This window comes from Melanerpes formicivorus, unplaced genomic scaffold (genome assembly GCF_026170545.1).
Source record: "Melanerpes formicivorus ecotype bairdi unplaced genomic scaffold, bMelFor1.0.p_v2 SCAF_60, whole genome shotgun sequence".
NCBI lineage: Eukaryota > Metazoa > Chordata > Aves > Piciformes > Picidae > Melanerpes > Melanerpes formicivorus.
In genome coordinates, this window is record NW_027142412.1 from 4,380,174 (window position 1) to 4,404,256 (window position 24,083).

The 24,083-nt window shown below is 47.1% G+C and overlaps 2 protein-coding genes and 1 long non-coding RNA gene across 7 annotated transcripts in view; 1 reads left to right on the top strand and 2 right to left on the bottom strand.

The window, feature by feature from the left end:
* ZNRF3 (zinc and ring finger 3) overlaps positions 1 to 15,977 on the top strand; it is a 67,501-nt gene extending 51,524 nt beyond the window's left edge. For 2 of the 3 annotated variants that reach the window (XM_068161954.1, XM_068161956.1), the window contains exons 3-9: positions 2,129 to 2,203; positions 5,252 to 5,383; positions 6,292 to 6,402; positions 7,430 to 7,597; positions 9,710 to 9,812; positions 10,862 to 12,607; positions 13,657 to 15,977. In XM_068161954.1, coding sequence (XP_068018055.1) covers positions 2,129 to 2,203; positions 5,252 to 5,383; positions 6,292 to 6,402; positions 7,430 to 7,597; positions 9,710 to 9,812; positions 10,862 to 12,607; positions 13,657 to 13,700 — 2,379 coding nt within the window. In that variant the 3' untranslated portion in view covers positions 13,701 to 15,977. The remainder of the gene's footprint in view (positions 1 to 2,128; positions 2,204 to 5,251; positions 5,384 to 6,291; positions 6,403 to 7,429; positions 7,598 to 9,709; positions 9,813 to 10,861; positions 12,608 to 13,656) is intronic. The other variant, XM_068161955.1, reaches the window with a different exon arrangement.
* Positions 7,022 to 10,591, bottom strand: LOC137453037 (uncharacterized). Its single transcript, XR_010990224.1, has 3 exons — positions 10,146 to 10,591; positions 8,369 to 8,642; positions 7,022 to 7,459 (listed from the first exon to the last, which is right to left on the bottom strand). It is a non-coding gene; the product is annotated as an uncharacterized lncRNA (long non-coding RNA).
* A 394-nt stretch (positions 15,978 to 16,371) lies between the features above and the next one.
* Positions 16,372 to 24,083, bottom strand: part of KREMEN1 (kringle containing transmembrane protein 1) — a 35,917-nt gene continuing 28,205 nt past the window's right edge. For 2 of the 3 annotated variants that reach the window (XM_068161958.1, XM_068161960.1), the window contains exon 9: positions 16,372 to 23,665. In XM_068161958.1, coding sequence (XP_068018059.1) covers positions 23,509 to 23,665 — 157 coding nt within the window. In that variant the 3' untranslated portion in view covers positions 16,372 to 23,508. The remainder of the gene's footprint in view (positions 23,666 to 24,083) is intronic. The other variant, XM_068161959.1, reaches the window with a different exon arrangement.

Sequence of the window (24,083 nt, forward strand, 5' to 3'; positions counted from 1 at the left end):
AGGAGGCGAATCCCAGACGAAACGATGTCTGCGCGCAGGCTCCGGCCTGCTCGCACTCGTTCCCTCCGCAGCAAGGAGCAGTGGTTTTAAAAGCGAGCTCGGGGAGGGGAGGAGGAGGGAGCGGCTGCGGTTCGTTGGCGGCGGCTCTCTCATCTCTTGCCAGCCAAACCTGGAAGGTCAGGCGGGCTGCCGCCAAGCCGCGGAGCGCTGGAACGAGCGCCGCGGAGCGCGCCTCCGCGACACCCTCCCGGCGCAACTGCGCTGCCGCTGGCGGTCTCGCCGTGCTCGCGCAGGGTGCTCGGAAGCTGGGAGTCGCCTCGCAGCCGGCTTCCAGTGCCGAGGTCCCGTTGTACGAACGAGCCTCCTTAGCATTTGGAATCCTGCACAGGGCCCGACTCCCCAGCGGGCGCCGGTGAGAGCACACACGGGCCGGCCGGCGCAGCCTCTTTCTCCAGGCCAGGCGTTACCCGCAGCGAGGCAGCGCCTCAGCCTGTCCCAGCTCCACGGCGTCACTTCCGGGGCGGGGCCCGCGCCTTCCGAGGCCGTAGCGCGGGTGCGGCCGGCTTGGAGCCGTGGTTTGGGCCTGGTACCAGCTGCGGGTGGCACTGGGCCGGAGCTGAACTAGCTCGGCGAGTTTGCGGAAGAAGGGAGGCGGCAGGCGGCTCGGCCCATTTGTTGTTACGTTCTCCAGCAGAATCCTTTTGATACTTTTAATCTTTTAACATCTGATTTTGTAGTGCAAAACAAGGAGTGCCAATTACATCTTGGGGGTAATGAATTGCAGCACTTTTTACTGCTGATTCAGTTTGTTCACAAAATCAAGGTTGGGTTTTTTTTTTTTTTTTGCCAACCTGCAGAATCTCTGTTTAGGTCAAAGTGCTTTGCTTGTTGACTGACCACCCTGAGAGAAGGACCCGAGCCGCCCACGAGAGTTCAGCAAGCACTGCCTGGATGTGAAAGGTGCTTCCAGGGAAACCTGGCTAAGCATGCATCACAGGGCAGTGCAGCACGTGTTAGTATATCCCTTTAAACTTTTCCTCCCCAAGAGCTATTAGCGATTAGCCAGGTGTTCAGGACTTCAAAAGAGACAAATACCTGCTGGGCTGAGAAGGAGCCCTTTAGGGGGTTGGGTTCCTTCAAAATGCTGTCAGATGGGTGTGGTTTATTTAAAATAAAGTACATGAGGAAAGCAAAGAAAGTTACCTGTGGGGGTTCAAACTAACTGTCCTGGCCAACATTCTCCTTGAAAAATCCTGAGTGGTATTTCATAACTTAACACTTCAATATGTTTCTTTTACATCTCCATTTAACTACAGGTTCTGCTAGTCTCTCTGAAGAGCCTGTGTCCTGTTGTCGCTGTCACCTATGTTATGACAGCTGTCATCACCTGCAGAAATTGTTACTTGCATTCTGCATCCAACAAAGGCAGTAACAGCTGTGAAAAGTCACTGGGAATATTTGCTCTGTGGAGCCATTGAATAACATTTAAACAGATGTACAGAGGCAGACACAGATAAAAATACTCTGTCTTAAAATGCTGTTTTCTCTATGCACTCTGTACTGGGTGGGAAGCCATGCACTTGAGTAGGTCTGGAACCACCTCCATCAGAAGTGCTGCATGCAGCAGTCCTGACCTCTGATGGTCAGAAGGAGCAGTGCTCTCCCAGGGACTTGGTGCAGGGCTTGTGGTGCACTGGTTTGTCAGGACTGCTAGTGACACTGAAAAGATGTGAAGCACCTGTCCCCCTTTTTTTGCCTTTTTCTTTTTTTCCACTAAGCTGTTGAGTTTGTCTCCCCACCCCAATCACAGGGAAGATTGATGTTAATAGCACTTCCAAGTAACATGGAGAAAAAGAACATAATTTAATCAGAATTCTTACATCTGAATTAATTTAAAAGCTTGCTGAAGGAGGAGTTTGAGATGAAAGGGGCAGAGAGATTGCAGAAGCTATAACGAGGTTTAACTGCATTCCGTGCTGGCCCAGGAGTTCTTGTGTTTGTGATTACTCTGTTCTAACTACGCAGAAACACAACGTGCTGTGTTTGGTACCTGGAGATGAGGAAAGGGAGGCATTTTTGAGGTAAGTCATCTTCTGGGTGGGACTGAGAAGACTCTTTCTAATTGCAGGCAAAGCGAGCAGTACAGCGAGGAGCCACAGCAGTCATCTTTGATGTTTCTGAAAACCCAGATGCCATTGATCAGGTATGGAGAAGGGAGCCTGTTTCTATTACAGTCTCTGCTGACTTCTTTTGGAGTTGCTGAGGCAAGACTTGGGGACATACAGATCACAGAGTGCACCTGCCTTAACACTTGCAGCTGCTGACCCTGGAGAACATAGTGCTGTGGTTTTTCTTGCTCATCTTCTGGCAGGCAGAAAAGTGGAACTGTTGAGAATATGATAGAAAAATTTGGGGAGCTACATTTTTCTTACAGCCTTTGCTGGAATCCAGGTCCAGGATTGAGGTTTTGAGAAAGGATGGAGGCAAAATTTTAGTGGCCCACTATCCAGTGAAAAAGCTTTCATTTGCCCAGCTCTGAGCGCAGAACATGGGGTGTTTGGCCCTGCCCAGCTTGTGATCAGTAGTGCTGTTAGCAGCTACTGTATCTGAGGCTGCTAAACTGTTTTCAAATCTGGTTCTAAGCAAGATGCTTACAAAACTTACATTCCTTTCTTGTTCACAGCTGATGATTTGTGGTCTCTTTTTTGGGGGTGTTGCTATAACTTCCATCTTTTTGTTTGGAGTGGGTGGGGTAATGTCTCTGTGAAATGCTCTGGCATGGTCCTTCTGAGGCCAATTCTGAGTTACTTCAGTAGGGAGAGCGAACGCAGCACACCCAGAAATAATCTGCATCTGGTTTGGTTTTGTCCTGAAAGAAAACTACTGTTGCTGCTGCAGCAGAAACAAGTGGGGCTGAGCATTTTCAAGTGTGGCCTGATGGTTTTAGGGAAAAAGAGATCATCAGAGTTTACATTAAAAAAGTCAGCTTTAATTCTGAAGTGAGTGTTGGACAAAGGAATGCAGGCCCTGTGTGATGGATGCCTGGAGAGCTTTGCTCTGTCTATACATCAAGGCTACAGCCTTCATCTTGCAGATGTGCTCAGGGATATTTCCCCCCCTTTTGTATACAGAACAATTATCTGTACAATGTTGTAATCTTTTTCTATTCTTTTTCCCTCTGTATTACAGCTTCCAGTTACTTTCAGTCACCCTGCTCTGAACTTATGACACTGAGTACTGCGTTTTGCTCTCTTTCTTTTAGCAGCAGCAACTTTCCTTTCTTGATTCTTGATAATGAACTGGGTGCAACTGTCCCACGTAGCTGGAAAATTAGTTTAGTGGATGACTGACTATTTTGGGTGTGCCAACAAAATGGAGGGAGGTTCATGGCTTGGTGCAGTAGCTGACCAAGTAGGCTGTTAGAGGACAGAGCAGCAGCCTGTGTAAACACTCAGAAACAGGAGTGGCTGGACCTGCTTGGCTCCTTTCTCACGCTGCTCTGTCTGGATACCCGTGTTTCATGCGTTGTGATTCATAGTCAAAGCTTTCAGAACCCTTGACATCAGGGGATACTAGCTAATTTGTTTTTAAAATACCATTTTGGTACTCACAGTGGGATTGTGGAAAACAATGACAGTTGGATAACAAAGGAGGAAAAACTGACATCAGTTAATCTGGAGTGTCATTGATTCAAGCGGAAGTGTCCTAAGACACTGGAGGGAGCTGTCTGGAAAGCTTTCTCAGTATGCTTATTAGGAAGCAGCAGAGCAACTAAAGAGACTGCTTTGAAAGGCAGGAGAGGAGTGTTAGGAAAGGCCATCCTTGCTGCCAGCCACCAAGCAGAAACAGAGAGCAGGCCTGACCAGGAGAGGAATTGTGCCAGGACAGTTCGGTGGCAAAGTCGCTACCAGGTGGAAGGGCTTTCCATACAGGTTTGTGGGCTTCTGTCCCATTCATCTGAGTGGCTTCTACTGCACACTGAAAATGGAACTTGTTTTTAGAAGTGCTCTGTGAAGTTTGATTTGTTTTAGTTTTACTTTTGCATAGTTTGAAGGGGAGTAACAGCACCCAGAGCAAGACCGTGGCAGTGTGCAAAAGCTACTGAAGAATCAGGTGAATTCTTTCTTGGACAAGACATCTTGAGGGAGAGGGACAGGGGATTGGATTTGGCCTTAGGCCAGCAAGCCTTGTAGGCATATAAGATCTTTGGGCTGAATTCAAGTACTTCAGGTCTTCAGTACTTTTTAGCTCTTCAAAAAGCCATCTGTCTTAAAAACAGTTTTATCAGTGTTCTCAGCAGCCCAGTCAAATACTAGAAAGAATCTGGTTTAAAGTATCAATGAAATCTGTCAGCATCGTCTGCACAGATTGAGTACTTTGTAAGCAGGAAAGCAGACCATTCCATTGGTAGTTTCCTATATGTTTTAGACAAATTTTAGGGAGATATCAACTATGTAGATTAGCTATCTGGTGTCATGCACTATTCTTGTTCAATTTACTCATGCTACTGTAATTTCCTTCTTTTGCCCTGTACCATTTCCATCTGCTTGTCAGCAGACTGGAAAGCAGCTCTAAGGTCTCCCAGGAGCCTTCCCTTCTCCAGGCTAAACAGCCCCAACTCTCCCAGCCTGTCTCCATAGGGAGGTTCTCTGCCCCTCTGATTATTTTCCTGGCCTCTTGACCCTCTCTGACAGCTCCATGTCCGTGGACATGGAGTGCTGGTAGCAGTTCTGCAGGTGGGGTCTCAGCAGAGCAGAGGGGCAGAATCCCCTCCCTGTGCTGCTGCTCTCCCTGCTTTGGATTCAGCTCAGCACACAGCTGCCTGCTGGACTGATGGAGACCATTGCTGGCTCCTGGGGAGTTTGTCACCAAATGGCACCCCCAAGTCTCCCTCTTCCATTGAGCCATTCTCTTGAGCTTTCATGCTCGAGCCATTCCTTGTCCAGCTTTGCTCAGCTAGCAACCCTAATTGTTGTTCAGAAAGATCATTTGCTTATCCTTAATCTTAGTTTTGGTCTGTAAAAAAAAAAAAAAAAAAAAAAAACAACCCACCACAAAAACTCAATGAGCAGCCCAAGTAAAAAGTTTTATTGAGGTTTAATTGTGGAAGACTTAAGTGAAGGTCTGTGCTAGAAGAGAGGAGATGGGGCTCGAATCAGTTCCACAGTCGTATTCCATTTCTCTCCACTTTCCAAAAGAGGTAGATTTCCTGAAATGTGCCTTTTGAGTAGATTTGTTGTTGCTCTTCTAGCTGAACCAGGGCTCAGAGGACCCTCTGAAGAGACCAGTGGTGTATGTGAAGGGTGCTGATGCTGTCAAGCTGATGAACATAGTTAACAAGCAGAAGGTGGCACGAGCAAGGATTCAGCATCGTCCCCCACGGGTGAGACTTCGAGGGTTTTATGTAGGTGTTGCTCTGCTGCTAGTTCATGCAGTGCTTGCCAGCAGCACTGAGTGTGAAGATTTTTTGATACTCCCCATGAGCATTCATACTTTTGAAATTCTGTTGACCTAAATAAATGGAACTGCACTGTGAACAAGCAGCTACACTGAGTGTAAGTGTAGAATTCACTATGTGGCATCTGCTGTCTTTCATAAGGCTATTTTGAATATATGAATGACCACAAATATTATATAGTAAAAGTTTTTTTTTTTTCTTAATTAAATGATTGCACACTCCTGGAATGTCAGTTTGATAAGGTAATCTGCCTTGTGTTAACTAATAATTCTCTGTGTTATCTTAAACATGAGTTGATTGTTTGATAGTTTGTAATACAAAGTAGTTTTTCTTAGAGCTTTTTTTAAACACTCTTTACACATAGTTATGGAAGAAGAACAAAACTAGAGGTCATCCATCTCCCAGTTACCACTTTGGTTTTTTCTCATGGGATTCTACTCTTAAGAGATGTATTTGAAAAGCGCTCCGTTTGCTGCAAATGCAGATGTTGGGTTTCACTCGCATGCGCAAGCAAGCCAGTAATTCAGCAAAGTATGTGTTGTTGAGATTCACTCCTTTCAGAGCCCCAGGCTGTGTGGGCTGGGTTCAGAGACACTGCAAACCTGGCACCATGTGCCTGGCATTCTGTGTATTTGATCCACATGCAGTGCGATAGGAAGCCCAGGTGCTGCCTCGTGGCATGCTGGCTGATGAGCAGAACACGAGGACTTGGCTTTGGCCACTGTGGTTGCCTGCATGTGCTGACAGCCACCGAGAAAGCAGAGAAGAGAAAGGAGCAGGAGGTCAAGTGTGACTACAAAAAGAAAAGATAATGCTTTTGTTTGAATTTTTAGCAGCCCACCGAGTACTTCGACATGGGGATTTTCCTGGCCTTCTTCGTGGTTGTGTCTCTGGTGTGCCTCATTCTTCTGGTCAAGATCAAACTGAAGCAGCGGCGCAGTCAGGTAAGAGAGCTGCTGGGGTGGGGTAGACAATGAATGATGAAAGGTAGGGTCTCTTACTTTGGCCTGGAACCTGCTTTCTACTTCTGGAAATGTCAGACACTGGCTTAGAACAGCTATCTTTGTGGAAAGGGTTTTCCCCATGATGTATGGGTTTGGAAATGTCTTTAAAGATCTGCATTGGTCTGTGCTGTGCATTTAGTTAAATCTTGAAAAGAAAAGAGTACAGAAGCAGTTTATGTAGCCATTGGGAAGGAATAACATTGGTGGTTGTTCAGAGGTTGGTCATCAGTAGCACCAGAGTACTTCTAAGTAAGTCCAAGCTCTTGCTGCTGTATTGTGGAGAGAATATCAGGACTGAAAATAAATTGTAGCTCTAGGTGAGGTACTTTGGTGAGACACTTTGGGTTTGTCCTGCGAAATATGAACCGGAAGGCAAATGGAAGCTAATAGATTCTGAAGGTTGTAAACCAAAGATGTGATGCACCACCAGCAGTGTTAGAAAGAGAAATTATCAATTCTACAAGTAAAATGAAAACAACCCACTGCCTTCCTACACTTCTACTATTGATTACGTTTGGAAGGAGGAGAAAATGGTACAGCTAATTTCCGAACAGCTCACTTGACTTCCTCTCTCAAGCACTGCTTCTGACAGTGTGGTGGTAACAGTGTAAGGGGACACTGCAGTCAGTACTGATAGCTCAGGAAAGGTTTCTGGCCAAGTTGTGCACATTGCCTTGAGGAGCTGCTGCCTGCCAGCCAAGCAGATGTAGTCCCAGTGTCAGCTCCTTCACCCTGTGTCAGTGGCATGCATTCACCGGCTTCTGATCTCAGTCCTAGCTGTTAGCCTTCTCTGTTTGATTTACGACGTGGTTCCTAGTCTGGGCCTGCCATGAGTTGGGATGAAATGTTAATTTCATATGGTGGTGTTTCTGGGCTACTATGCTGTGGTCCCTTATGCAGCAGTGTTGCCTTTTTTGTTTTGGTTGTGGTTTTGTTTTGTTTGTTGTTTTTGTTTCTTCTATTATAGAATTCCATGAACAGGCTTGCAGTGCAGGCACTGGAAAAAATGGAGACCAGGAAGTTTAAGTCCAAAAGTAAGGGACACCGGGAAGGTAGCTGTGGAGCGCTGGACACACTCAGTAGCAGCTCTACCTCTGACTGTGCCATCTGCTTGGAGAAGTACATTGATGGGGAGGTAAACAATGAATGATTTCTCCCAACTGGGCTGAGCACGTAGCTGATTTATTTTAGCACTGTGTTACGGTGCTGGCTGTTTCGTACATGGTGTACTGAGGTGGTGCTGCTTGCCATGATTGCACTGAGTAACCAGCTCAGCCTCAGCCGCATTCTACATCTCCCAAAGAAATCTCAAGGGCTTTTCCCCATACTACAAAGAGGGAGGTGAGGGCACTCACTCTGCATGTTGCTACCTCTATCAGGTGGCTTTTCTGAGAAAGACTCATGAAGAAGTCAGACTTACTCTGGCCTTCAGTTCTCAGTATTTCTAACAAATTGTCTGCTACGATGATTGTGCCTTTGAGATCTGTTGGGTGTATGGGGTTGTCGTAGTTTGGGCTGGGTGCCCTCTGCTACAGGGGTGTTTCCTGTGTCCAGAAGTCCAGCCCAGTGGGTGGACACAGGAAATTAGGTTATTTCCTACCATGATCCCTTGCACCACTATAAGTCTCACGGCAGGGTCTGGCACTTCCTCTTTCCTTCCTCCTCGCCACCTGGTAATTGGGGGGAGGAGATCTCCCGGCCATGGGCCTGGTTAGGCCCAAGGCCACGGGGGGATGGGCAGTCTCAGATCTGGCCAGCTGAGACTAGCCTAGCAGTGGGGGGGGGAAGGAGGAGCCCTGGGGGTTTGGGTGCACCCCCAGGTGGGGATGGGATCTCTCTGGGTCTGTTTTTGGGTCTCTCTCTCTCTCGTCACTGTATTTCTAGTTTTTTTTCTGCACGCACTCACCGTTCTATTTAAACTTTCCATCACCTTTGCAATCCGTTTGTTTGAGTCATTATTTCTGCGCGTGGTGGGGAGGGGGTCTGCCCCAACCCATTACAGGGGTGCATTTGATGTTTTGCTTCTCAAGGCTTTATGGCACCTGGTCTTTAAAATGCCAGGTACACAGGATTGCTGGGAAGCCAGAAGAGGAGATGCCAAAAAGGCTCAGAAACTGGTTTTTGACTCCTCACTTGCCATCACTGCGTTGATGTCGGTGCTTGCCTTCTGTGACACAGTTCTGCCAGAGAAAGCAATGAAAGGGTGAAATAGAAAATGGGCTCTTTATAACAGAGGCAGTCATTAAGTACAGCTTTAAAACTTCCATAATAAGAATTATTGGAGGACATTTGTTTTTAAGCTATTCATGAAAGATTCATCATTTGAAAGGCAATAGAAGATAGCGGCTGCAGTATTTGAGTGCTACAAACAGAGAGTTAATGAAGTTAGCTGATGGGAAATTACTCAGAGTAGCAAGGATGAAGGCAGAAAAGAACTTCAGAATGGCTGTATGAAAGTTGTACAAAGTTTTTGTAGCAGTTTCTGTACAGAAAAATTGACAACCTGGACTGGGACCGTTTAGTCCTAGAGTGCCTGGGGCCGAGGGAGTCCAAGGCCATGAATGGAGAGCAGGGACAGGAATCCAGTGTTTCTGTTTTTGCAGTACAAGACTGGGCACAATTAAATGAAACTGCTGGGACCCAGTCTGAATCAACACGTGGTGTTTCTCTCCCAGCACTGTGGAACTGCTTGCCAGAGCATGTTGCAGACTCAAAAGCCTGGGCTCATAGCGAGACTCGAGCAGTAATTGGAAGAAAATTTCTTGTGCCTGTCAGCTGGTGCATATCCAGCAGGCCAGTGGATAGTAGCTGAAGGATGTAAGTGCTGGGCAAGGGAAGAAGTGTCATACATGCTGTGCTGGTTTGCTTTGCCATTAGTGTTTTCCCTTGCCAGTAGCTACAGCAAGATGCATTGTTAAATGAACTGTTTTGATTTTATGTTTTAAAAATAGCCATTTAATAAATGAAGGAGAACTCTAGTGTGGGGCTTCCTCAAGGTGTAGATCATAGGACACAGAGAAGAGAGTATCCTACAGAGATGCAGTGAATCTGCATGGAGCCATAGCATGCCTATGCAGACTCCTCCTTGGGGCAGCTGGCCACAGCTGCCTTGGCTGGGTTGAAACTGAGGGCATTTTTTGCCTTCTTGTTGCTTTGAGATTCGGAATGAATCAGTTTAGTTCTAGCTGTGCCAAATTAATTCTCTTGGAAGCAGAGCTGTGTCATGTCCCTTTGCCTGTTGCTGCAGGAGCTGCGAGTCATTCCCTGCACTCACCGGTTCCACAAGCGCTGCGTGGACCCTTGGCTGCTGCAGCACCACACCTGCCCCCACTGCCGCCACAACATCATCGGTGAGTGCTGCTGCCTGGCTGGGGCCGAGCAGCTCACAGGGTGGAGCAGGAGCAGTGCTCCTCGGTAGATGTGCACAGAGCTCATGGTCTGTGCTGCCACGCGAGCCCAGCGGCACAGCTGGGAGCGGTTCCCGGCAGGACAGGTCTTGTTTCTGGCTTTCCCTGGCTCTGGGCACCATGCCCAGTGTGGGGCAGCGTCTGCCAGCTCCTGAGAGCAAGGAGGGCAGCCAGGGCTGTGAGATTTTTTCTTGGTAATAACAAAGAAAAGAGAATTATTTATTTTTTACCATTATTTTCCTGTGGTGGTGTAACCTGGAACATGATCTCCCTTACCTGCTCTCTGCCTCTTTCATTTCTTCTGTCTTGAAAAAGTGTTCTATTAATTACTTGACATTAATAACTTCTATTAATAATTGACATAAAACTGTGTGCCATGAAAACTCGAGCAGCAACTGACAGCCTTGCTCTTGACCTGCAAGATCAGAAGCACAAGAATAAATCTGCTTGAAAGAGACCTCCAAGCTCATCCAGTCCAACCCTCGACCCAGCACTGAAGGGTCAACACTAAACCATGTCCCTGAGCACCAGCTGCACATGGGGCTTGAACCCCTCCAGGGATGGTGACTGCAGCATTGCCCTGGGCAGCCTGCTCTGATGTCTGAGAACCCTTCCAGTGCAGAAATATTTCCTGAGATCCAGCGTGAGCCTCCCCTGGCGCAGCTTGTGACCATTTCCTCTGGGCCTGTCACTGGGAGACAGCACTAGAGGAGAAAAAGAGAAATAATGTTTAGGCAGAAGGCTTTGCATATGTGAGAACAGTATCTGAAATTGCTTTGCTTCCTTTCCTTTTTAAGCAAATACAACTGTTTCAAAGGCTTCCAGGCAGATGGTTTTAAATGTCTTTGTTTTGGTTTTGTTCCCTCTATAAAAGCTGGGTGCATGTTTTTAAACCCTGAGTGTGTGCCATGTAATGAAATTCAGAACCAAACGTCCCTCTTCCTTGCATAAAATAGACTAGTTTTTCATTCCTTCTTATTTCTCTCCTTCAGAACAGAAGAAGGGAAATGCAGGCCCAGTCTGTCTGGAGGCCATCAACCCGGCACGCAGCCGGCAGCAGAGGGTGATTCTGCCTGTCCATTACCCGGGTCGAGTGCACCGAGCGGGGCAGATCACAGCGTATCCCACCCGGACGAGCATGGACCCCCACGGGAACCCCATCACAGTGCTCACAGTGGAGCGCCACGGGGAGCAGAGCCTCTACCAAGCCCCCTCCTCAGCATACATCCGAAGCTATCAGCCCATCCATTTGGACCATGCTCTGAACACGTACCACTGCAGCCTGGAGCACAGGGCCTACTCTCCAGCTCACAGCTTCCGAAGACCCAAGTTTGGTGGGCGCAGTTTCTCCAAAGCAGCATGCTTTTCCCAGTACGAGACCATGTACCAGCACTACTACTTCCAAGGCCTTAGTTACCCTGATCAAGATGGACAGCTCCCAGCTGGCATTTCCTCAAAGGGTCCCTCCCGTGCCTTTCAGCCTGGCAGCAGCATGCTTTTCCCTCCTGTGGTACACGTGGTGCCCTCATCCCGCTTGGAGAGCGGCAGTGCCTCCAGTTTCAGCTGCTATCACGGTCATCGTTCCGTGTGCAGTGGGTATTTGGCTGACTGCCCTGGCAGTGACAGCAGCAGCAGCAGTTCTGGGCAGTGCCACTGCTCCTCCAGTGATTCCATGGTTGACTGCACTGAGGTCAGCAACCAGGGCGTCTATGGGAGCTGCTCCACCTTCCGCAGCTCCCTGAGCAGCGACTACGATCCCTACGTTTACCGCAGCAGGAGCCCCTGCCGGGCGGCTGAGGTCAGTAGTGCCAACAGGGCTGCAATTGTTCTCCTGGAGGGCCCTCACCAGGACGAGCTTCCAGCTCACGGCCACAGCCTGGTGGGTGGTGACTGCCGGCCTGTGCCAGCTTCTTCCTCAGGGGACCAACTGTCCAATTGCAGCATGGATATGAACTACAGCAGCAATTCCTCTCTAGAGCACAGGGATCCGAATGGCACTACCTCAGAGGGAGGACATGAGGCCGCTCCTGGTGCTGCCTTGAATATTAAAAGGAACTGGAAGAGCCCTGAGAGAGCAGGGCCACCCATGGAGCAGGCATGCACCTGCTGCTTTGAGCTGCAGCACTCTGCCCTGGAGCCCAGCAGCGGGGCAGTTGACTGCAGTGCGCTCTTCCTTAGCCCTCCCCTCTGGGGGTCGTGTGGCACAGGCATGGAACCGCAGGCAGGCAACACCCCAGGCTTGTACAGTATTAATTCCGACCACTTACATAGGACAGATGGGGTGAAATATGAGGGGCTGCCCTGCTGCTTCTATGAAGAGAAGCAGGTAGCCTGCAGCAGCAGCGGTGGCAGTGGAGGCAGTGGCTGCTATACAGAAGACTATGCAGTGAATGTGCAGTACACTCTCCCTGAGGAGGCCTTGCCTGGCTGCTGCACGGGGGTGTGTGAGCTGGGCCAGCGCATCCCCATCATACCTGAAGACAGAGACTGTGAGCTGATCCTACCCACAGAGTGCCAAGGGGCCCACACAGGAGTCTGCAGTTCCTGGGATGGGACACCTGAGCTAGACACTTACCTGCACAGCCAAGGTCTAGGAGAGCTGCAGGATGAGAGGGAGGTGTGCTACGAGGCAGCCTCCTTCCTGCAGCAGAGCTACTCTCCGGAGGAGGAAGCTGGAACGCTGTTTCCCAGTCCCACTTTGAGTTCCCAGAAGCTGATGACAACCACAAAGGCCACAGGTAATGTGTATGGGGGTTTGATTGCTTGTTACCTTTCTGTCCTAGTGCATGAAATGCTGCTGACTTCCTAGGTACCTGCAGTCACAAAGGTGTCTGCTGCCCGTGTGTAAGAGCAGGTTGTTGACTAATCCTTCCCCCAAAAGTGTTCTCTTGTTCCCTGGGCTCATTGCTCATAACCCGAGGAACAGAAAATTACCATTTATTGCATAACCATATTCAGGGCTTTTGTGCTCATCTATTGCAGGGAGGGGAAAACTGACTGCTCGTACCAGGGCCCATTAGAGCTCCCACAACCAGGGACACTGTGCCAGTCGTGGCAGCTGTAGTCAGCTGCCTGAGTAGGCAGGACTGGAGTGCTGGGAGGGGACAGAGAAGCTGAAGGACTGGGGAAAAAAAAAGGAAAAAAAAGAGTGGAAAAACTTGGAATTGCTATAGATGGATATGTGGAGAACATCTCTGCTGTGGACAAAGACAAGGGGGAAAAAAGCGCCACTAGCAGAATGGAGAGGATATTCCTTACATGCCTTGCCAAGGCTATTTTAAGGGTATTCATAAAATCGTAAGGTACCCTAGGCTGCAGGGGATCTCCGGCCATCATCTAGTCCAGCCTGGCCAGTTCTGAGAGGAGAGCAATTTGTCAGATGAAACCAAGTTTATCCAGCCAGGCCGTGACAACCTCCAGGGACACATACTGCACTGTTCTGGGCCCACGTTCCTGTGTTTGACTGCCATCATGGTGAAGAGATCCTCCTTATCTGCAGTCTGAATGCTGCATTTTTCAATTTAAGCTCCTTATCTCGTGTCCAAAATGCATCCCTGTGAAGACCCTGGCTCTGTTGTTGTGACAGCTTCCATGGAGGTAGTGCAAAGTCGCTAGAGGTCCCCCCAAAACCTCTTCGGCAAGCTGAAAAAGTCCTAGTCTCTTAGCCAGCTAAGGCATTTTGACTCTACTGAACTTACTTCGGTCAGTCATTGTCTTGTTCTGGGGTGCCCCAAAACTGGGTGGATTCTTCTAGATGAAATGTTCCTCAGTTTTCCTTATCCTACAGGTGCTGGATCTTATCCCTTGGAGAGAGGCCAGATCGGCGACTAGACCTGTCCAGGTGATCCTAGATGGAGAAGCAGAGCTTAGCAGAGACTCCAGATTCTCATGGACTTAATTTGTTTTTTAAGCTTTGACAAACACACAAAAGTGGTAATGTGGAGAAGTCCCTCCCCTGCTTCCTCTCCCTCGGTGTCCACATCAGCTTGGTTGTCTTTGTTCCTCTCGCCTGAAGCCTTCAGGCCTCCATTTGTGTGCAAAGCCCAGATGGGACACGGCATGGAGCACTTCTGAGCTCTGGTACCATTTCTATATTAATGACAAAGTGTTATTTATATTTTCATTTAGGAGCAACCCTGTCAGCTCTTGATGAGAGCTAGCAGTGTGTTGACTAAGCCAGGCTATGTGTAGATGCTATTATCTCCTACTTACAGGAGTCCAGCCTTCAATAAGCTCAGGGCTACACCTGCCTTAGAAACCAGATAGCACCTTGATATGTAGTAGTCCAGAGGGATGCAGCTGCTGAATGGATGTTGAGTTACCGACTACTAGTAGCAAATCCTAGTAGCCAGCAAGTTGTATGAGTGATTCTGAGGGAGGTAAAGCATGGACTGTCTCCTTTCTCCTCTTCCCTCCTACCCCTTTCATGCTGCTCTGATGATTTGACTAGGAAGGGTCTCCTGCTATTATGATTAGTTTTAACAGAGTGAGGGTAGGGAAGTTGGTAGCCGAGAATGTTCCCATCCTCATTTCCTTCTAAACCATGGACCTCATATCTTCTGACAGATGAAGAATGCTGGGGACCCTTCCCTCAAACAGATGCTAGAAGAAAGTCCTTAGAAAGGGTAAACCCTTTGTAGGTCACAAAGCTTGCCTTCCAAAGGAAGTTTTTCAGGCACCTGTACCCCTGTTAGAGCTGTGAGGAATGCTGGCATATGCAGGAAAACAGCTTGCAGGGTGCTTGCAACTCGGCTGGCTCATTTTGGAAACAGGTCAGAAAGCATCTTACCTCTCTACAGACTGCAAGCATGCCTGAGGGGAGCAGTGCTTGTTCCCTTCTGTGCCTGTGGGAAAGTGAGGGGCTCGATTTAGTTCTTGTCTTCTGACTTGCTGCGGTTGATGTAGCTCCCATGGATTGATCTGTTTGAAAGTTTCTTGAGCCCAGCCAGTTGTGCTTCTTTTTTTCTTTTTGCTCTTGTGTACAGAGTGCTGTCTGTACCCCATTAGCCTGGACACACACTTTTGTTCTTGTACCAGTGGGGATGTTTGTTATCGTGAGATAATGCAAGTCCTCACTTCTGATCGCGATTGTTTCCTGTGGAAACAGCAGCTTCTGAGTCAGAGGCTACCGTAGCACGGAGTAAACTGCCTGTCATGCTGCACGTGCCTGAGGACACAGTGCCACCCTGCCTGGGGCACTCACAGCAGGGATTCTCCTGAAGGGAAGCCAATCATTAATGCCTGCAGTGCCAGTCTTCTGGAGAGGTCTGTCTGAAGCTCAGTGTGCTTCGGGGAGACTCAGAAACAATGGAAAAGAGCTGTGCCATCTCCTGCCAGTCACGTCCCCAGCAGCACTGTGCTGAGTCAACTGATTTGCTTCATGGTCCTAGATGGAATCTCTTAAAAGAAGCAAACATCTCAGAAACAGCAAATGCATTTTAATTTGTACTCAGTAAGTTAGGAAAACCAATTCTGTTTAAAGGAATTCAGATGAAACCTTTTTAAATGAGCAAATACCAAACCCCAGCTGTTCAGAACGTTGACACAAGGCAATGTCTTGGTGCAAGGTGAGAAGAGAAATCCCAGTAAACACATTCTCTGTGTATAAAGCTCATTCTCTGAGTGGCTGGTGCAAGCAGTGTGTGTTGGGAGAATAAACTCTCAAGGTTTTGGTTTTTCTAAGTCTTGCCTTTCTGCTTCCTCCACTCCAATGCAGTGATGAAGCCATGGCACACTACCCTGGCTGCACTTGGCATTTTGTGAGGCACTAAGGTCCCCTAAGGTGCGTTAGACCCTGGGGCAAAATGTGGCTGTAAGAGAGAAGTGTGAATATTCTGGCTTACGGTGTTCCTGGATGTGCTGGTCTCATTCCCATGCTGTGGAGATCTCTGCAGGCCTTACCGCAGAAGTACCCTCCCCCTGCTTTCTGTGTTTGGTTTTATACTCAGCTTCCAGTCTATTCCCTGCAGACCCACAGGGTGGCTGGCCATGACAGGTGGGGGTTTAACAAAGTACCATTCTACCACTCTCCTGAACAGCTGCCATTGTGTTTGGCTCATGAGGCACTATTTAAAATGTTTTTAATTAAAGTTATCTTATAGCACTTAACATTGTTTTGTATGAACCTTGTTGTAAAGATTTGTAATAAGGTCAAAGGGCTCTTTCTCCTTCATTACCATTTTTTAAGATGTTTTAAAAGCTAAACAACATCTTGTATATATTCTGTATATGTATAGCAGCACATTTCATTTATGGAAATATGTTCTCAGAATATTTATTTACTAATATATTTATCTTAAGCCATGTCTTATGTTGAGAGTGTGTGACATTATTGTAATAATCATTGAAAATCACTAACATGAGGCCCTGTAAATACATGATAATTGCACACAGATTTTTACAGTACTTGCCGACCAAAAATGAGTTAAAAGTTGTAGTTACCTGCAGTTTTGTAAGAAAGTGTATAGATTTCTGTATTGAAAAGAAAAAAAAGAGGCAAAAAACACACAAAAATACAGTTTTATTGCATATAGATGTGGAAGTTGTGCTTCTTGGGGGGGAAGAGGGGGCGGAAGATATCCATGCTCCTCACAGTACAGTCCTAGTCTATACCCAGGTGAGCTGTAATCAACACTCTTTTCCCTTTTAAAAATAATAGCTAAATGGAGATGCAAACCCAAACACCTCCTGCCATCGTACTGCTGTCTCCAGGCAGTCTCACCTGGCACCTCTCTGGCCCTGGGCACGCTTGGCTGATGCTGCCCTTGAGGAAGGGGAAGTTGTATCCCTTCATTGCAGGGAAACCAAAGATAGTGTAGGAAGGAAGGTGAAGAAGGTGCAGGACACAGATGGAAAAGTTGAAGGGTTGAGAAAGTAGTGGAGCACAGCACACAGGTTACTGGGAGGGGCAGGGTGCTCTCTTACAAGCCTGTGAAGTCTCCAGGCACATAAGACATGCAGTGGGACTCATTTGCTGAAAAAAATCTGTATTTATGATTGGAACTTGCCTGTTCCTTAGAGCAGGGGAACTTAACTCTGATTTAAGTTCAGGTAAAAGTAATGTGTTTTCCTGAAATAAAGCTGTTTTGATAACTGAACCAGCATGATGCCCATGGACACAGCTGGATTAAATCGTAGCTTGAACGGTCAAGGCAGAGCCAAGTCCTTCCTCTGGATGGTGAGAAGCGCTGCTCTGACTGAATGGAAGTCGTTGCTGTGCTGATTGTGCCAACAAACGTCTTTGTCAGCAGAGGGCAGGACGTGACCAAAGATATTCCTGCAGGCAGCGACAGGGGGGGACCTGGAGCTACGCGGATCACAGCCCCTGCGTGTGTAGGTATGCAGTTTGCGTTCTGATTTTATACAACCATTAAGGCTGGGGAAGACCTTTCAGATCACAGTCCAACCATAACCCAATTATCGTGACCACTAAACCATATCCTGAAGCACCACATCTACAACTTCTTGAACTCCTCCAGGGATGGCTACTCCACCACTTCCCTGAGCAGCCTGTGCCCACCCTTCACCACTCAGTAACACAATTTTTCCTAATGTCCAGTCTAAACCTCCCTTGGCATAGCTTCAGCTCATTTCCACTCATCCTGTCACTGGTCACCTGGGAGAGGAGACCAACCCCAGCCTCGCTGCAACTTCCTTTCAGGGAGCTGTAGAGAGGAGTGAGGTCTCAGCCTCCTCTTGACCAAACACCCCCAGCTCCCTCAGCTGCTGCTGGTATGATGCCCTCCAAACCCCTCCCCAGCTTCGTTGCTCTTCTCTGGACACCCTCTAGCACCTCAGTGTCTTTCCTGTCCTGTGGTGCACAGAACCAAAACCAGCGCTCAAGCTGTGGCCTCAGCAGAGCCCAGTCCAGAGCACCATCACTGCCCTACTCCTGCTGCCCACACTGGTTTTGGTGCAGGCCTAGGATGCTGGTGGCCCTAGCCCCCCCCAGCACACTGCTGGCTCATGTTCAGCCATCCAGCAGCACCCCCAAACCCTTTTCCACTGGGCAGCTTTCCAGCCACTCTGCCCCCAGCCTGCAGCATTGCTTGGGGTTGTTGTGACCAAAGTGCAGAACCTGGCTCCTGGTCTTGTTAGACCTCATTGTGCTGTGCTCAGCCCAGGGATTGAACCTGTCCTGATCTCTCTGCAGAGCCTTCCTACCCTGGAGCAGATCGACACTGCTGCTCAATTTAGTAGTGTCTGATGGTGCCCTGGATCTCCTCATCCACATCATTAATGAAGATATGAAAGGGGCCTCGCCCCAATACCTAGCCCTGGGCACACTGCCTGTGACCGGCCACCAGCGGTATTGAACCCCACTGATCACAGCTCTCTGGGCTCATCCAGCCAAGAGTCCCCATGGCTGTACCGTGGGCCACAAGGTTCTCGGGGAGAATGCTGTGGGGACAATCACAAAGGCCTACATCTCTCTCCTCCCTCTTAGCCCTTCTCTACAGTTTGCTGTTCCTGAAGTGTGTTCTCATTTCTTGGTCTGATGCAAACTGAGGTGATTGAGCTTTGAAGAGCCTTTGCGGTCCTACAGAGTAATCAGTGAGGCCTTTTGCTGTCTGACTGAGGCAGTTGTAGGCTGTGGGCTGAACTTGAATGTGATGCTTAGCTCAGGGAGTGTGGGGGTGAGTGTTCTGTCTCTGTTGTGGCTTTTAAAAAAAAAAACTAAATACATGGATTTGCTGTTAAAATTTGGTAATTTTATATTTGGCAGTGGGGTGCTCTTTTCACTGCTGAGGTTCAATATTTAAGGAATTATTTGTGACAAAATGAGAGTCCTGTGGGCACCACAGACCCACGTGGAGCCTCCAGGTAACAGCACAAGGCGAAGTCGGCAGCAGAGTGTTCCAGGCCGGCCCCTGCAGGACAGCAACACCTGGTGCTTCCGTAACAGTATCGCATTTTTGCTGGAGCCACACTAGGTGCATCTGTCCAGTTCTGTGACAGCTGGGAGGTAACTGTGCTTGTCACTGGGGTGGTGTGATTAGAAAAGAATCCTTAACAGGGTGGCAGTTTGCATGCTGTGTGGAACCAGTCTGGATGAAGCCTTTGGCCAGGGATAAAACTGCCTACCTGAAACAAGACTTTTTGTCTTGCAACTGAAACCCCCTGCTCCTAGGGCTCAAACCCTTAGTAGGAAAGTGGCTCTGTCAGAACAAACAATACTCTTCCCTCACGGGGAATGGAACTGTTGTGTAGGGAACAACATTAAAAGAGGCAACAGTTCCCAGAACAAACAGAAGTGTAAGAGGCATCCCACAACCTGAATGGTAAGAAAGGAGAGCAGAGTAACCTCCCCTGTGTAAGGGGAGGCAATCCCCTGTGTAAGCTGGAAGCAGATTTGGCGTCTGACATTGGCATTCAGCTACTCACACAGCTGAAGATTTCTTTGAGGATAGCACTGGTTTTGGTCAGGAGGAATTAATGTAAGATTGGTCTTGCAAGAAAGAGCATTGTATGTTTCTGTGATTTGTAAACACTGAAAGAACTATTGAAGTTCTTTCACACACTTTGAAAACTCAAGATGTCAGTTTACAGCTACCTCAGAAATTGCCTCTCACAGCACTCACACATCCCCTATGTAACCCTGCTCAGCGCTTTTAGCTCACACAGTCTAACCTCCACAGCGGACAATCCTGCTGTCCTCTCCTGATGAACTGCAGTAGGTTCTGCCTCCTCTAGTTAAAGCTTGTCTACACTTCAGCAGTACTAACCAAACTCCTGCAGAAATTCACTGTCTTTATTTTTTTTTGTAATTATTACTTACAGCCATTTTCTGAGTGCAGAAATGACCTTGTATGAGCACAGCACATATTTCAGTGGTGAGTCAGTTCAAGTTTCATTTATTCTGTTTTCTTGTCAGTTTTATTTGGTTCATGTGATAGCCTTTGGATTTACAGTAAGTTGTCTTGAGACTGAAATTCAGAATGCCAAATTTCATCCCAGAGCTCAGAGGTGCTCAGCAGAGGAAGTGTGAGTTGCATAAAATGCATCTGTTGGGGGGCAGAGACGTCACAGGAAAACCAGCATAGTCTGCAGGTTGTGCTTTTCACCATCTCAAGGCAGCATAATGAACCAGGCTGCTCATAAACCTTTAGAATAATATTCAGGTGAAACTCTCACTGGACCATATTTGGAAGATTGTGAAATGTCATTGTGGCAAGATATTAAGAACGAGTTGGACAAGTATTCGTCAGGAGTTGTTTTTGTAGCTCACCCTTCCTCTAGGCAAAGTGGTGTGCTAGAAAATTCTGTTGGCAGCACATCCAAGAGTCTGAGAAAGCTTATTAAACAGAGATGAAACAGGAATAGCTACTCCTCCTCTTCAGTAGCAGCCAGCTGTCTGCTGGTGTGTTTGGACTGTAGTCACACAGGCTGCAGATTCAGTAGTTTCCAGGGATATCAGCAAAAAAAATAATAAAAATCTCCCATTTATATCACTGCCAGGGAAGCTTGAAACACAGAGACTGCAACTCTGCAAAACCACTGGGTTGTCTGCAGGAGTAATGTGCTAAACCACCTTGATGTGGTACTGCCTGTATAGAAAACCTGGCAGAAAGAAGCCCCGTAAAAGATGATGTTCATGCTTGATTGAAAGATCAGCTGACGTGTGAAAATGGCCCTAAGAGTACTCAAATTCGCAGAATCTGATGAGCAGCCTACTAAGAGACAGAAAAGAGATCCAAAGTAGGAAAGTGCATCGTAAAGCAATTGTTCCGTTGGCATCTGCTCTGCCGTGAAACTCAGTCATTCCCTTCTCAGTGTTACTCTATCATATAGACCAATGAATTATCTTTGATTTTCTTCCTACTGTTACAGTGTATAGAAAACTTCTCTCAGAGTGTACACTAACATCTTTTCTTCCTATAAACTGTTATCACAATGCAAGCACTATACGCTGTATCAAACAATGCATTTCTTATACAGATATATATATTACTTTTAGAACATATCACATATTTTGAAACAACACATTCTCTATTCCCCCCACATAACAATATCATGACAACATTACATATAAAATCATTCAGTCAACAAACTACGCTGGTTTTAAACATAGATTTTGAATTAGGGAGGCCACTTGTCCATCTGGCCCCCTTCCACCTGAGGTCCACATATGCTGTAGGCTACTGTAACTGATAAGCTACATAAAGTAAGGAGCCAAGTCTCACCACTGCTGCAGTGGCAGTGCCAACCTACTGGGGCACTACTGCCCCAGCCTGTGGGGCCAGAACCTCTCTTTTGCTGATTGTGCGCTGAGCTGTGCCAAGCGACAAGATCAGAGAACTCATCTCTGCTGAAAGTAAACTCGGGGAAGAAGGAACAATGGTAATTTTTAACCTGACCAGTTTATTGCACCACCACATGGCCGGTCGGACCAGCACAACAAAGTGAGGAGGGGGCCAGAGCAGGGGCTGGAATGCTGTGTATGGGGACGCAACTCCTGGGGATTGTTTTGTTGTTAGAGCAGTTGCTTTTGAAAATTGTGGCCACTGTCACACTTGCAGCCTGTCCAACCTGTTGAGGGAACTGCTAGGTAGAAGGTCATTCAGATACAGTTCCAAATTCTCTGCATTTATTTGCACTTTGCTGAGGGGAAGGCTGTACCACTGAGAGCCTGGGGAGCCCATGCCCTCCAGCTGTCAGCACTCAGCTGCTGGTGGCAGAGGGGTTTCTGTATGCCGAATCGTGGGATTACAACAGCTGTGGGTGTCAGATTTTCCTTCGCTCTCTTCCCAGTCCCTTCTAGCAAAGATCATCAGGTGCTATGCTAATGGCTGTCTGTTGGCCATGTACCACACCACGGCAGTGTTTGTACCAGGAGTGTGAGGACCACATCACACTTTTAAGAGATCCACAGCCGAGACCTGCCTGCTCTTTAGCCTCTCAGGCCTGTGCGGCAAGAAGTGCTATTTAAGAGACCCTGCATTTCTACCTATTGCTCTGCTTCCTAGTGTTAGAAGTACCTAGAATCAGACAGTCTGAAAGATTTGGGAGGAACTCAACCATTGTTTTGTACTCCAGTTCTCTCAGGACTTTGACCTCCATGCTGTGCAGTACCTTATGCTTGGTCATTGTTGCAACAGTCAGGGAATGTGCTGTGACTGCTGGGCTTAGGGCTCTTTCCTACAGAGGTTGGATAAACATTCCCTAGAAAAGGCCCATGAAATACTATTTTATTATTTCAAAAAGTAGTTGAGGAGCTAAGGAAACAACGCAAAACCTGTTTCTAAATTCTCCAGGTTTTGCATTAGCAGGAGCACTCTGCTGCTTATAATGAGCTTTCTCCAATTTCACAGTGACTTTAAATCACTAAAGAAGAGAAGTTTATGAGTTCTGGTTTTCCTTCTGCAGTAGGTAGAAATCAGTCACAGGGTGCCTCCTGAGACTTTTTCAGTGTATCACCATGAGCACACTGCTTTGTGAAAGTCCCTTGGACTGCTCAAGAATATGTGATAAAACAAGCAAACAACAGCTTCATTAAACATAATTCTTAAGGATCCAGCTTTGGACTGACTCTCTCCATATAAAGCGTCCTTAGGAAGCAAAGTAATTTGCTACAGATCTGTGAGGTGGACTTTTCCCCTCCACAGCATGATGCAAAACCTGACTTTCAGAAAGTGAATTTAAGAATTCCTCTTGGATCTGGAACAGAAAATGTTTTTTGGTCCAACCTGATGACATGTAGGAGATAACCAGCATGTTTTACAACTTGTCCTGTCTTGATTTTAGGCAATACTGTAATTATCTCTTTCCTGTACCCTCTCCAGCAGCTCATGCATGGAAGTACTCCATGTTCCTGTGACATTTCTTTTTTTATATAAACAATTCTGTAACTGCTGGCTGAGTAGAATCTTGTTGCTCTTAAACATTTTTTGTGATACTGTTCAGCTGTGTCTGGCTCTCTTCTGTGGTACTGGAAGGAATTAATTTCAGGTAAAAGACTAAGTCTGCAAGGGCAAGCAAGGCACAGAGCTTGGCCTGGTGAGCATTACTCCATCAAAAGTACTACAGCTGAAACTCCATGGAGTGTTTTGCCTTCTGAATTTGATTGTATTTTCATTGTGCTTGTGGAAACAGAGAACATAAAACCTGCAGAGCACTGGGTGACCAGGCTGATAGTTTCTAAAGTTTTAGATTCTCATGAGACATGTTTGCCTTAAGAGCAACAGGCTCTAGTTGCTGTGGCTGCTAAACAGGTTATCAGCATCCACCTCTGTTCAGCCTTGAGGGACTAAAGTAGCCTGATACAATACAGTAGTACAGGAAAGCAGGACATAGTGAGTCCTCAACCTGCAGACAGTCATTCAATTACTTTTGGCAGGGGAAGAAGACATTGTGAGTTTTACAGGTTTTGAACATATATTTTAAGTGCATTGGTTTAAAGGTAGTAATTAACAGCATGACAGATTTGATGAGCACCAGAGGTTTTCAAACTATTGCCCTAATGACGTCTGTTGTCACCAGTATACCCAAGAGAACAGCAGATATGCAAAGTCACTCAAAGGCCCTTTGGAAATGGACTTCTGGGAAAACAGGTATGAGTTGGGGAGGAAAATAAAAAGGATTATTCCCAAGTCACCTGGATTTTAAGATTGATTCTTGTAGAAGAAAAGAGACTTCAGTTTCACACTAGCGGGCTGCAATCGTCCTGTTGACTTTGGAACTTTTTTTTGAAGATGGATATGGATGTGGATGGCTGGTAAAATATACTCCAGATCTCACCAGCAGTAGTAACCTCACTGGAATCTTCTCTTTCTATTGCAGACGGGATCTGATGGGATCTAGGAAGTAAGTGTCAAGTGGTAAGGTGCTTGGGAAGCTGCTCTTATGGCTATGTCTGCATTACTGCTACACTGGTAATGCCAGTAGCTTCCATTACATCTGTGACACCTTTTCTACCTGCTGCACAGTGATGTGGGGGTTTGGAGTGCTGGTTGGTTGGTTCTGGACCAAATGCAAAGCCAGTTATTCCATGGCTACCCTAGTTTCAGTGACATTAAGCTAAATCTGTACTTATTCTAATTGCTATTAATAGACATTAATTTTATTGTATAGTTAAACCTGTTCATACTATATAAATACAATATTCAGCATCTGTGATTTGCAGATCCTCCACCATTTCATTCAGTAAGTGTCCATCTAGAAATCACAGAAATTATTTGGTATGACTGTAAAGAAATTTCCTAATAAAATTATGCT